Source organism: Etheostoma cragini, chromosome 5 (genome assembly GCF_013103735.1).
Source record: "Etheostoma cragini isolate CJK2018 chromosome 5, CSU_Ecrag_1.0, whole genome shotgun sequence".
Taxonomy (NCBI): domain Eukaryota; kingdom Metazoa; phylum Chordata; class Actinopteri; order Perciformes; family Percidae; genus Etheostoma; species Etheostoma cragini.
In genome coordinates this window covers 16,271,117-16,284,393 of record NC_048411.1, presented here as the reverse complement: position 1 = coordinate 16,284,393, position 13,277 = coordinate 16,271,117, and the positions used below count along the sequence as shown (strand labels likewise).

General features: G+C 38.4%; 1 protein-coding gene and 1 long non-coding RNA gene across 3 annotated transcripts in view; one reads left to right on the top strand and one right to left on the bottom strand.

Moving 5' to 3' along the window:
• Window positions 1–5,018, bottom strand: part of LOC117944881 (2-oxoglutarate dehydrogenase, mitochondrial-like) — a 17,502-nt gene extending 12,484 nt beyond the window's left edge. Inside the window, exons 1-2 of the mRNA XM_034872104.1 lie at window positions 4,894–5,018; window positions 2,817–3,213 (exon numbers count right to left, since the gene is read on the bottom strand). Coding sequence (XP_034727995.1) covers window positions 2,817–3,056 — 240 coding nt within the window. The 5' untranslated portion in view covers window positions 3,057–3,213; window positions 4,894–5,018. The remainder of the gene's footprint in view (window positions 1–2,816; window positions 3,214–4,893) is intronic.
• Window positions 1–11,680, top strand: part of LOC117944895 — a 16,894-nt gene extending 5,214 nt beyond the window's left edge. Inside the window, exons 2-3 of one of the 2 annotated variants that reach the window (XR_004656681.1) lie at window positions 5,387–5,391; window positions 11,551–11,680. This is a non-coding gene — a long non-coding RNA (uncharacterized LOC117944895). Of the gene's footprint in view, window positions 1–3,525; window positions 3,548–5,386; window positions 5,392–11,550 lie in introns of those variants that run through there. The other variant, XR_004656680.1, reaches the window with a different exon arrangement.
• Window positions 11,681–13,277: the final 1,597 nt, after the last annotated feature.

Genomic DNA, 13,277 nt, shown 5'->3' with positions numbered 1-13,277 from the left:
GTACAGACGGGGCACCGAGTATGACTGGCGCGCACAACGGCTTTGTGACTCCTGCAGAAGTCGCTGGACAGTAAGTTGTTGACTTTTCACTGCGTCCTGCACCAAAAAGCACTGTGTGCTCAAACACTTCCTCCGGAATGCACAGAAGTAATGAATGTTGTCATTCAGATTCTGAGCAAATTAGTGGCGACATGTTTAAATCCCCGTCAGTTCCGTTCGTTACTGGACGAGCTGGGAACAGCCAGAGTGGCTGGGAAAGCTCCACGTCTCGTGGACATGACAGCGCACCTGAACACATGAACACGGCAGGGTAAAGGACCCACAGGCCTGTGAGTCCTTTACCATGAGGAGCTGTGGAGGTTTTGCCATTTGAGCCAAGTTGACAGTGCAAGCCCTATTTTACTAAACCGTTAACCCAACGTTTGTTTTTTTCCGGAGTTAAAAATGTTTTGTTCCATGCAGAAATTATATTTTATTTTCTCTGCAGTCGTACATTTCATAAATGTAACACAGTATAGTTGGTTTATAAATAGCACAAAGGCAAAAAAAAACGTTACATACAGTGTTATTTCATTTAAAATTTCAAAAGGGTTTTGTGGCTCCACGTGTTTTCTTTACTGTGTGAAACGGGTCCAAATGGCTCTTTGACCCCTGGTATAGAACAATATCTTTTGATTTTGAGTTATGAGAGGTACACTCACTCGTAATCTGCCAATAGAGACATAAGACATGAGTATGATGCCAATACAATTAGGCGCTGGCTGGCTGAGCATTCATTCACACACAGTGCTACACTACAAGAGATGACTGTCAGTCATCACTTGTCAGACAGTCCTGTTAAAACGAAGATCTTTTCGTTTGTTTTGAATGCCTACGCCCAGTTTGAGGTGAGGGTTGTTGAGAACAGCCATGTCCTCCAAAGTGTTTTAAGACTGGCCTCCCCTGCCTCTACTTTGGACAGCTCTGTTATGTGACTGAGCTCCAAGCAGCTATTATTAGTCTGGCTGTCCTTTAAGACTCCGTTAAAATGTGTGTGTGTGCCCCTGACGACACCATCAGCTTCATTTATTCATTCCCGCAGGGAGCCCTAGCTCTCACCAGCTGTACAGTTTAAAATATACCATGGGAAAAAAAGAATTGGATTTTTCCCTTTAAATACATGATACGGTTGGCGGGTGTAGTTTGGTAGAAAAAAAATTAGTTCTTACAGTTTTGGCGCTTTCAGCACCACAAGCCGAGAGCCATCTAGTTCCATTATCTTGCACAGATGGCAGACATCTATACATTTCCATCATTTACACTTTCAAAAAAATAGAAAACAAAAAAATGGCGTCTGCAAAGGTTTGGGCACCCTTCAGAGTTAATACCTTGTACTGCCCCCTTTGGCAAGTATCACAGCTTGTAAATGCTTCTTGTAGCCAGCCAATAGTCTTTCAATGCTTGTTTGAGGTATCTTCGCCTATTCTTCCTTACAAAAGTCTTCCAGTTCTTTGAGCTTTCTGGGCTGTCTGTCACGCACTGCTCTTTTAAGGTCTTTCCATAGATTTTCAATAATTATGAGGTCAGGAGATTGTGAAGGCCATGGCAAAACCTTAAGTTTACGCCTCTTGATGTAATCCACCGTGGATTTTGAGGTGTGTTTAGGATCATTATCTATTTCTAGAAGCCTTCCTCTCTTTAACTTCAACTTTTTCACAGAAGGCATCAAGTTAGCGTCCAAAATTCACTGAAATTTTACTGAATCCATTTTTCCTTCTACTTGTGAAATGTTCCCTGTGCCACTGGCTGCAAAACAACCCCAAAGCATAATTGATCCACCCCCATGCTTAACCGTTGGACAGATGTTCTTTTCATTAAAGTCTGTACCCTTTCTTCTTCAAACGTACCTTTGCTCATAGCGGCCAAAATGTTCTATTTTAACCTCATCGGTCCAAGGAACTTGGTTCCACAATGCATCAGACTTGTCTATGTATTCATATGCAAACTTCAAACTTGTGGTGAGGACGTAGAAGAGGTTTTCTGATGATTCTTCTATGAAGACCATATTTGTATGAGTATCTCTTTATAGGGGAACGGTGCACCACAACTCTAGAGACAATGATTGAGAACAATCAATGACACCGTCAGGTCTCAGCTTTGCAAAGGGGAAAGTACAAGCTATTAACTCTGCAGGGTGCCCAAAACTTTTGCAGAAGTCCTTTTTTTGTTTTATGTTATTTTGAAAGTGTAAATGATGGAAATAAAATCTATTTTTTTGTGACATATTATACAAATGTCTAATCTGTCATTTGATGCCTTTTAGCGATTTTTTCTATCTTTTCTTGGCTTCTTTATGCACAGTAACACAATTTTTTTACATGGGAACCTAAACTTTTGAGCCCCACTGTATCTCTAATACCGAGCAACTCACATCAAAACCTTCTAGAAAAAAAGTATTTTGGGGATAACTGTCGCTTTAAGATTTCTAGTAATGTATCTCTTGTCTCTGTGTTAACATGTACTTGTGCTTGTCTCGTTTGTACCGTCTGACTTAATGTTTGAGCTAAATACAATGTAAAAGATTTTAATAATTAGAAGAAAGAAAATAAACCTATTGAAAAACTTTTTATTATCAAAGTTATGTTTTATATTGTGTGTAGTGTACTTTTTGTTGTCAGCTAGACTAATGTTTTGCAATTGTGTTTAAATAAATACAAATTTGATCACAAAAAAGTGGTTATATTTATTTTAAAGGTGCCTTTGTTTAATTGAATCTGTAAACCCCAATGACAGATCTTTGTATGTAGTCCCCCAGCAGGGGCTCTACTGCTCCTTACCTTGTGAACACTTTTGGGGTTCTCCAGCCAGGCAAAGTACATCTCCTCCACGTAGTTAGAGCTTGTCCCATTCAGGAACGGCTCTGAGGCCACAGGTGCAGTGTAGCACCTGATTGGCTGAAACGTCCTTGTGCCACCAGTGGAGGCGACTGTTGTGGGCCGCTGTGGGCCGACAGTCTGAGCTGCCTGTGAGGCAGTTAGCGGGCGCAATCGCGCCGCACAAGTCCTTAAACGATGCATCAGCAGTCCTTATTGTATGTGGTGGTCAGGCCAACGGGCCAGACGTCCTCAACCTCAAAACGACGACGGGATAAAAAAATTCACTCCACCGAGGTAAGTCCCAGGACAGAGAGGGATAAAATGACTTGCTTCCACTGTCCACTGTTCTGTTAGTCCACTGAGAGAGTGACACAAACACACACACACACACACACACACACACACACACATACACAAAGACAAAAAAAGAATTATATTTCAATTTGAGAGAAACATAATAAATGCACGATGCATAGAGTAAAGTGCCACTTAAAATGTTACACCTTAAAGGGTAACTTGATTTTTTTCAACCTGGACCCTATTTAACTACGTTTTTGTGTACAACTGATCGATAGGAACAACACTTTTTTAAATTAGTCCAGTATTTAGGAATTGACGAGGAGGAAACCTTGTTCTTGCTTTTAACTACATGTTTGCATGCCCACGATAGCTTTTCTTCAGCGTTCAGGGGGGTGACTTCTGTGTTTAAATTTGTCAGTTTTTCCCCGCCCAATACCTCTTGCCTTCAATATAAAGTATGTTTGTGGCATCGGTACATAACTCACACTAGCACCAGGATCGAAAATGTTCAAACAACACCATGTACATGACTGTTGTTTGTCCCAATAATGGATTTGGTTTGGATACCATCACACATTCCAGTAATGCTTGTGACCTGAGTGTGACATAATTTTTATTTACACATTTATTGGGGTCACGGGGGCTCAGTGTTTAGCGATGTTGCCAGCAAGATGAGTCGGATCGTGCAAACGTGTGTGATAATACAAATGTTTAAACTTAAAACACACCTGAGATCATATTAAGAATACCAGTGTTTCTCTGTGGCCTGAAAACCTGCCAAATGTTATTCCTTTTAAAGTGTATTGCCGGCTTCCTGATCTACATCCCACACACAGCCAGAGGTAGTAAAAGATCATGAAAACCTTCAGATTACTTTATTCCCCAAAACAGAAATGTAGCTTTAGTTATTTCCAGTCTGTCAGAGCTGAGTAACCTCCGCTCCGTGTTAAGGTGTTCCCCCTGTTGGAGTTTCACCGTCTGTTTTGACCTTGTTGGGTCTCCACTCCCTGTCTTCATTCTCCTTCCCTCACCCAGGCCTGGACGCACCCACCACCTGCCTACCCGGCCTTTTCATTGGTTGTCTGAGATACCACCCGCCTAAAATAGGACTCCAAAGCTTTAACGATTTGCTACACCAGCTGTCGGTCACTTTGTCCTTTCACGAGTCATGAGTTCCCGAAAATGACTGCTTTATCAAAACATTGTAAAGTGATCTCCTCTGAATTTAGCTAAACCATCAGATGGTTAACAACGTTAATCTGCACACATTGGCTACGTGATTAGCTTCAGAGCTAACGTTTTCGGTTATGTAATTGGCAGGTTAGCTTCTACTTTCTCTATTAATTGCCATTAGCACGTTTGGCTAGCGGCTAGAGTAGTGATAATGGAGTAAGCGGTTAGAAAGAGAACTTCATGATTAATATGATCCTTTTTTCGCTTTTTCTGTGAACCATAATGTTCAACAGCACCGACAGTTTCAGCGATTATTTTGACAGATGATCTAACGTCCACGGAAACGTTAGTATCCCTAGTGTGTGTGTGTTTGCATGCACGCAAACACACATATGCTAACATACTATCTAGCTAGCTAACAGGTTTTGTCTTTCTCAGAATCCTCATGACAGATTTTAGTTTTTTGTAAACCGAACCCGGGACCCGTATGTGTTTAAAAACAAGATCAGATAATCGCCCTTGCATGTCCCACACCACCTTAAAGTCCTAAATCTCGGTTACTGACCTCGAGAAACGAGTTTCAGTGTCTCCCCTCTCGTTCGCTATCCCGGATGCCCTTCGCCTCTCCCGGTGAAATGACAGCTCGGTGCGCGGAGCATGGAAGCGAGGCCAGTGTGGGGGTGACGTAACGTGACGTGGCACGGACGTCCAACGCAGGGGGCGGGGCTTTTCTAACGATTTACTTTATCTTAAATATATATATATTTTTTTTTATGTTTTCATTTTATTCATTCAGAATACGAATACATAAGCAAACAAGGCATTTAATCGGGTCGAACATTTAATCAAAACATAGGAGCAAATTCATAAAAAATCTACATTCAGAAGAAAAAAAGAAATAAGAGAAAAATAGAAAATAAATAAACAAATAAATAAAAAGGGGCATCTCAAATGAAGTTAAAATTTTCAAGTAAATAAACCAAATCATGGGCTTTTCCATCCTTAACCCGTTTCAGTGACTTATACAAAAGGATTAGTTCATTCTTCCAATGGATCAGGGAGGGTTTGGTCTTAAAATATCTGCATTTATGTATAAAATGCTTTCCTAAAAGCATCAAATTGTTAAGAACAAAATCTACCTTCTTATCTTCAGTGAAAACACCAAACTTTATATTCATCACTGTCAGAGGTGGCATCATGATTTCCTTGGTCTGTACCCAGCTCTGCAGATCTTTCCAGAAGGGTTGCACCGACTCACACAGAGAAAATGTCTAGATTGTTAATTTCCTTTTAAAAAAAAAATAGTTATTTGTAAAAAAAATGAATCTTAGTTTTAAGAGGCTGTCTGTTTGGTAAATTTCATTCAAGATTTTAAAGTTGAATTTTTTCACCTTCGGAAGAAGAGGAATGAGAAATAACTTTTCTTCATTTTCCTAACCTCTCCATCACCAAATTCTTTCAACATATATTTTCTTCTTATTAGATTAGGATAGAATTCCTTAAATAGAAAATTTCTAATAACGTTGTTGGTACATTTATAGTCACAGAAAGCAATTCCTTCTAAGCAGAGCTGCCTCAAACCAGGAGAAACTTTGGAGTACCTAATGTCATCTCTCACCATTGATTTAAGAGACATTGGTATAGCTTTCAACCAACTATTATAATATTTGGCATTGCATGGGGGATGACATTTCTCACAAAACTCCTCGTGCTGTAACAAGATCCCATTGACATCCATAAAATTAGCAATTGCACCTTTTGAATTCCATTCCTCCATGTACACAGATTTTCTGCCTACCAATATGTATCTATTATTCCAAACTGGGGTATTACGAGGTGTAAAATTATGTTTATAGATTACCTTCCAAAAGAGAAGGACCTGCTGATGAAAAGTGGAAAGTTTGATTTGTAGAGAACTGCATTCAAAGTGACATTGCAGAAGAAAGTCTATTCCACCACATATTTTTTTTCACACTAAACCAAGGATTGCTTGTTATTAATAAAAGATTTTAACCATTTTAATTTTAAGACACCATTCATTATATCAAAATCAATCGCATTTACCTCCATCTTTATCATTTTTAACCATGTGAATTTTTCCTTATGTATTGACATTTGTTTCTCCATGTGAAATTAAAGTTTACCTTGTTTATGGCTTTGATCATATTTGTAAAGATGGGTAAAGTGAAGGCCGGGTAAATAAGTCTTGATAAGCTGTCCATTTTGGATAATAAGACTCTCCCAAAGATTGTGATATCTCTCTGCAGCCAACTATTGAAGATTAATTTATTATTTTAAATTATAATAGGCCTACTAGCTAACCAGAAAATTCAGCAAGACATTTTCACAGTGTGCCTACTACTTGGTAGCCTGATGTTGTCACACTCAGATTCTAGTCAGAATGTATCCTTGGCATAATTACTCCACAACGGATCGAGTCTAGACCATAGACTATGCTACAGTCATCTGTTGCAGTCTATGGTCCAGACTGTATATTTGGTCTAGACCATACTTTCCAACCTCGAATGTTGTGGGCGGGTCCAAGTTTGGCTGGCATCCAGGCTAACTGTTGGTGCACATCTGAATAACACTGGCTATGTCTGCTGTTTGACATGTCCTTAAAAGAGAGGGCTACACGGCCTACAGTAAAGTCTCCATAGGTGTGTGTTTGTGTCATAACTTGTTGCTATGGTGATTTCCACAGTGAGGGAATAGAGGAGGGAGGGGGAGACAGTATATTATGGGTCAAACAGGTCCATTTAATGATGATTATACTTCTTACATTTGTTCTGTAATTCAACGGCAAAAATATCAGCATCACTAAAGACATAAAACTCTGGCAAACACTTTTTATATGTTTTTTATGTTTGTGGGGTCAAATACATGCGACTACGAGCAGGTAACAGACAGGGAACCGTCTCTGTCCTCCCAGGTATTTTTTCCATTGTTTATCGGCAGTTGGCATTGTTAGAATTTTGTAACTAGCGTCGTGTTCGTTGGATCTCTGAGGAAGGAGGGTGAGGTCCAATGAGAATTAAGAAAAGGTTTAATGCAACAGAATGATGAAGATGATAAGACAAAATCAATAAGAAACAAAACATGATAACACTGCAGCTGACAGCGGACTGGATCCATGCTTCCCCCATGATGGAGTCACGTGAAACCAGTCCTGATCATTCCTAATCACACACTTTTATCCCCTGCACCGGGAGGCGGTTCCTTTTCACCTGGTGCATTCAAATCCATTCTCATTGGTGCGTTGTTGGCATGGCAACATGATGGCGCATCTTTGCTGTCCAATGGGGGAGGTCAAGCCTTCAAACTCTGCCCCTTTGGGGGTCGTTTTTGGTTATAGATCAAAAGGGTCTGTTGTGTAAATGTGAAACCTCAATACAGTTTAATCAACATTGTGTTGTCTTAGCCTAGACTAAGACCCCTGGGGGTGGAGACAGTACGCCACCTTTTGGTGCGTAGCAGGAAACTCCTTTCCAAATGTTAAATGCCAGACTTGACCTGTGGTTCTTTACATTCAGAGGAAAAGAGGGGGAACATGGGGGACAGAGATATGCATATTTTTCTAACCTGGCTCCATCATACATTGTTTTCACAACATTGTTTATAACTTTTTACAACTCAACAGTATGAACATAGCAAAAAGTTTAGGTCCAGTGGATTCCATAGTTAGCTATGCTATGTCTGGAAAAGGCACAACATTTCCTACATTTTGACAAACGATGATGAGTAAAAACTGTAAGGGAGTGAGCAATGTGACATTGTGACAAACTGTAAGGGAGTGACATTTCGTCAACATACACACACATTGAAAAGTCTGAAACGGTCTGTAAACTGGATAATAAATAAACTGAAATTTGTAGAAACCGTGCTTGATATCAGAATGCCCATACATCCAAATACAGACCAAAGGCTTGTCTTTGGGTTAAACCTTTAATTATTTTTCTACATTAAAGTCTGGCGATACAGAAGGCCCCAAAGAGAGGTTGTTTTGAGCTACGCAATTTCCAAAAAATCTCCCATTAAAGTCTATGGGAAATTTCAGTGTTTTTTTGCAGATTTTGTGAAAAACGTGCGGCACATCTCTTATTCAAATTATGGCACACCATTTCCAGTCATTACACACGTTTTGATGCATTTTGTGTGCATTTGTGTGTGTTGGCAACGGTCCGTGGCTATTAGCGGGACAAAAATGTGGCGGAATAATAAGTGTGGGGATAAAAGTCATTATGCTAGTTATTGAGCACATTGGCACACTGAATAAATTAATAAAATTTCAATAGTTTAATTACTATTATATATATATATATATATATATACACACACACACACACACACACACTATATACATACACATTTATATCATGAATATAGTATATATACATTTATATCATGCAAAACATATATAAAATAAACTATGAAAAAACTTGAAAAACATTTAAAATGTTACTAAATCAACAACTATTTTCTGTTTCAATCAAGTTTATTAAATTATTACATGAAGCTGCGGGATGTCATGTTTATTATCCCAAGGTAAATTTATCCCAGCAATAAGCACTTTAAACGCAGCACAGGTTTGGGCTTTATGAATCTGCTCCATGGCCGTTGCTAAAGTAACCTAAAACTAGTCAAACTGTACAACACAATGCAAACGTCCATAAACCTTGACAGAAACAACAGGTCCAGAGTGGAGCATCGTCGTTTTCAGCTCCAACGGGTTAGAGATAAAAGTTTATCATGATCGACTGTTTTGAACATAAAAATCAATCACAGGTTTCCTTGTGACACAGCAATATTTAATAATGAAATAAAATGTATTACCACAGATAACATGTTGATTTTTGCAAAGAGAAAAAGACAAACCAAATCCTATATAAAATCATTTATTATATTAGAAAAACGTGATGAGATTCTCTGCCATGGTGATATCAGTGTTTACTGGAAGATGACACCTGCCCATCAATCATCCTGTCCCCCTTTGTAGTACAAGCATGTTGTGAGAAAAAAATCTTCCACATTTGCAAAATAAAATCAGACAAATGTTTATTACTTATAAAAGTCTACTCTATAACACACACAAAGTCTTAAGAGATCAAATGGTGGAAAGTATGGAAAAATACTGAAATCGGTGATACCACAATTTCCCATTGCAGCGCATGTTAAGGGGGGACACTAAAGGTTGATAGGGAAACTGGGGTAGTTTCATGGTGATATCTGTTAGTTAGAATATTTTCCCTATTCACATGTCTCCCATGCGCTACAAAGGGAAATATTGGCATCACCAATTTCTGTATTTTTCAATACATCCCACCACTTGGATCTCTTAAGACTTTGTATACGTTATAGATCAGTAGAACGAGTTTCTGTTGTATTGTGTGTGGGGCTATGTTGCATAATGCCTGTACTATTTACCTGCTGTGGTACAACTCACACACACAATATGCACAGGTTTAAATATACTGTAACTGCACCATGAGACTCCCATGTCCTGAGTTTTGCCTCTCAGGCTGCCTACCCCCTACTTTTTAAGTAGAGACTTAAGTTAGTAACAAGTAGGATTTAAGTGTTACTACTACTACGGCCCTGCTTAGTTTTGAAGGAATCTCTGCCTCGAGGACCAAACTCAGGGCAAAACATTGTTCATGATTCCGTTATTGCACAGTCATCCACATCCAAACTACTGTCTGGATACTAATAAGAGGTTTGGATCAGAATACTAATAAGAGGTTTGGATCAGAATCTACCATTTAAAAAGGACCAGTCTGGTGTTATTTATTTATATACATAATTAAAACATGTTTGGACTCAAACAAACAATGTGTCAAACCATTAGTTTCATTTACTATTTTTAAAGAACAATACACTGCCATTTTAAGCTAAAGTTCCTCAAACAGGTTGGTGTTGTCTTCACTGAGGGCCCAGCGCTAAATGTTTGCCTTCTTGCCATGTGAGTGTGTTCATGTATTTGTCTGATGTGTGTCTGATTGTTGGTCGGCTATGTTTCTATTGTACATTTTAGCTTAATAGTACTTTTTACCAAATGTATCTTAATTGTTATATTGTTATGTCAATATGTATTTATGCTTTTTTTAGGGTGAATATTACCATCTGTCTAGGGACTGCAGATAAGAAATAGCCTTTTGGCTAACTCTGGCATGTTGACAAAAATGTTTATTAATATGCACTGTCCCTGTAATAAATAATAATAAAAAATAATGTAAATGTATAATTTATTCTACATACTTTAAAAAATGTCAGCAGATATGAGATTATTATAATAATAAATCATAGTAATTAAGTAGTTAAAAGAATGAAATATTAGAAAAGCATTTACCCAGTGTTTCTTTTACATCCTTAACTCCTAAAACACCAAAATGCTGCTTGTAATCTTGCCTATAATATTGAATATAATGGTGTACACCATAGTTAGTAATGATAGCATCCCAGTGGTCAGTATTGTTACTGTATGTGATATACTGAAGTTTTTGTTTTGGGAATTTACTACAGGAAATTTAGATTAGCTGATTAATCAATCTTCAGAAAATGTATCTGCAACTTGTCAATTCATTAAACATTTAAAGTAATTTGTCAGTTTTTTTATACGTCTCCAGTGTCTCAGATTTTCTTCATTTCAGTTTTTTCAGATAAAAATAAATGTGGCAACCCTAAAAAGAAAATTCCGATCTTGAAAACACACTTTAAGTTTGACTGTTGTAAACTGGGACTACTGTATGACTTATTTGTAAAATTATTTGTTTTATTTGTAACATATCAAGTTACTTTTGAGGCGACTCTGAAACAGGAGGTGCATTTGTTGGAGACTACTTTCAGCAGCTGATTAATCCACATTTGGTATTTTTCGCAGTGTACGTGGGATTGAGTCAACAATAAACTACAATGCTTGTGTGCTCATGGTGATGAAGGAACATGTTACCCCGTGCTACAGTGTGGCACACTGATATGTTTTTAACATCAATCCAGCTCTATTGAGGAAGGAAATATATTTGGCTTTGATACACACAATACTTGTTAGAAGATACATTCACTGCTGGTTTGAGTCAAAACATGAGATGTGTTGCTTTTAAGAAGAATGTGGAATATCACCAGACTTATTTTAACGGTTAAGTGATCAGCAGCAGAAGTAGTACTTTACTGACTGTAATTTGAAGCTTTTGTGAACTTCAGCTTTAGCTGCTCTCATGTCATTAAGAACGGATTATACTTACATTTTTTTGGCATGAATACGATCAAATGGCACAATATTAGCCCTATGAGTGTCTTCTTTTAATCATCAGTCCGTTCTCACTGATTACTGTGCAAAAACACTTGAGACAGCAAATCAGATATAAACTACAACACAATATTCTCTTAACACAGTGCATCTAGGGTCATTAATTGCAGTGTGCAGTTAACTGGCTAACAATGCTAACTGTCCGTTAACAGCAGATGTGGCCAGTCAGACAGACAGAAACAGAAACATTTGGTTTACTGGTGGTGTAAAAATCCCTGTTTTGAATGAAACCTGTGATTTTGGGGGGCATGGATCCCTCCCTCCGGTGTTAAGCGACTGTGATGGCTCCTGCCGAGCCTTCACACAACACGAGAACAACTAAAACATCCTGAATGTTTTTAAACCAGTCTGTAGTCAGAAGTCTGATTGTGTTTCGGTTAGTTGCTCACATCCAGGTGATGATGTTGTTGAAGACGGCGGGGACAAGAAGTTTGGACACTTTGTAGGACTTTAAAGCAGGTGTTCCAGTGGTGAGAGCTGTGAGTCTAATGGATCATTTTCACCTTTAGACAATCCAACACTGTAAACCATCTGTGATGTTCAGTAGATTTAACAGAACATAAACTGTTATAATTTATACCTCATAGCACTTTGTGTCATTTTCTGTCACCTCTCTGCTGCCATAAAGGCATAATATATACAATAAATCTGTTCTTATTCCTCCTCTTCTAGTTGTCAAAAAAACAAAACAGTGCATTAGAGCCAACAGGCTTACATCATTTTTTTTTAATTTTCCTGGTCCACACTAAAACATGACACCAGCGTTGTTCCACATTTATCCATTCTGAAGCACCATTTTTGAAAATAAAAGCACAACCTCTGACCTTCATAGTGGGACTGTTTTACATCACTGATATTCTGACTGATCAGACTTTTAGTTTTCCACAGAGATACTGAACATCAGACATTATTTAACAGTGTTGAAGTGTTTCAGGGGAGATTTGCTTTGTCATAAAACTAACTTACAGAAAGTCACAAACATCAACGTACCGCACAGATCCAAATGCAGAGGAGGAAAAGTAAAACTTAGAAGAGCTTTGCCCTCAAGACAGTGTTGCATACTGAGATATTACAATTCTAGAGAGAAAATGCCGGGCGAACCGGCTGGTGGAGACTAAGCGCACCCTTGCACAGCAGCATGGGTGGGTTACTGTACATTCCTAGGACAGTGCTTAGCAGAGGGGAAGTGCAATCGGACGGTACCAGTGCTTTCATTCAGAGTAAGAAAACAGAAAGAAAGACAAGTCCAAGTGCAAGATTGGTTTCTAGTGAGTGTCTGCGTCTTCAAACCAGCCAATCAAAGTGAAGCACCTCTCACTACATGTAATTGACCCTTGATCTAAACCTCAGTGTTGAGTTCAAATTGACAATTTTAACAATAGAAAACACAATCAATTTCAGCCGGAGACTTTTCTCGTTCTATTGTGGAGTTTTGGAAGAGCTTAATAGTGGTTACATTTTCACATTCAGAATTCAACACTCCAATTAAATGGAGAGTAGTAAATATTGTGATAGATATAATGGTAATTAGGGGCTACAAAGCCGCCATTTCGGTAAAACCATCAGTTATAAAAGAGAAGCTGCTCCTGTCTGGATTAAAGAACTCGTTTAAAAAAATACTTTTCAATTTTAATGGTAACTTTGGC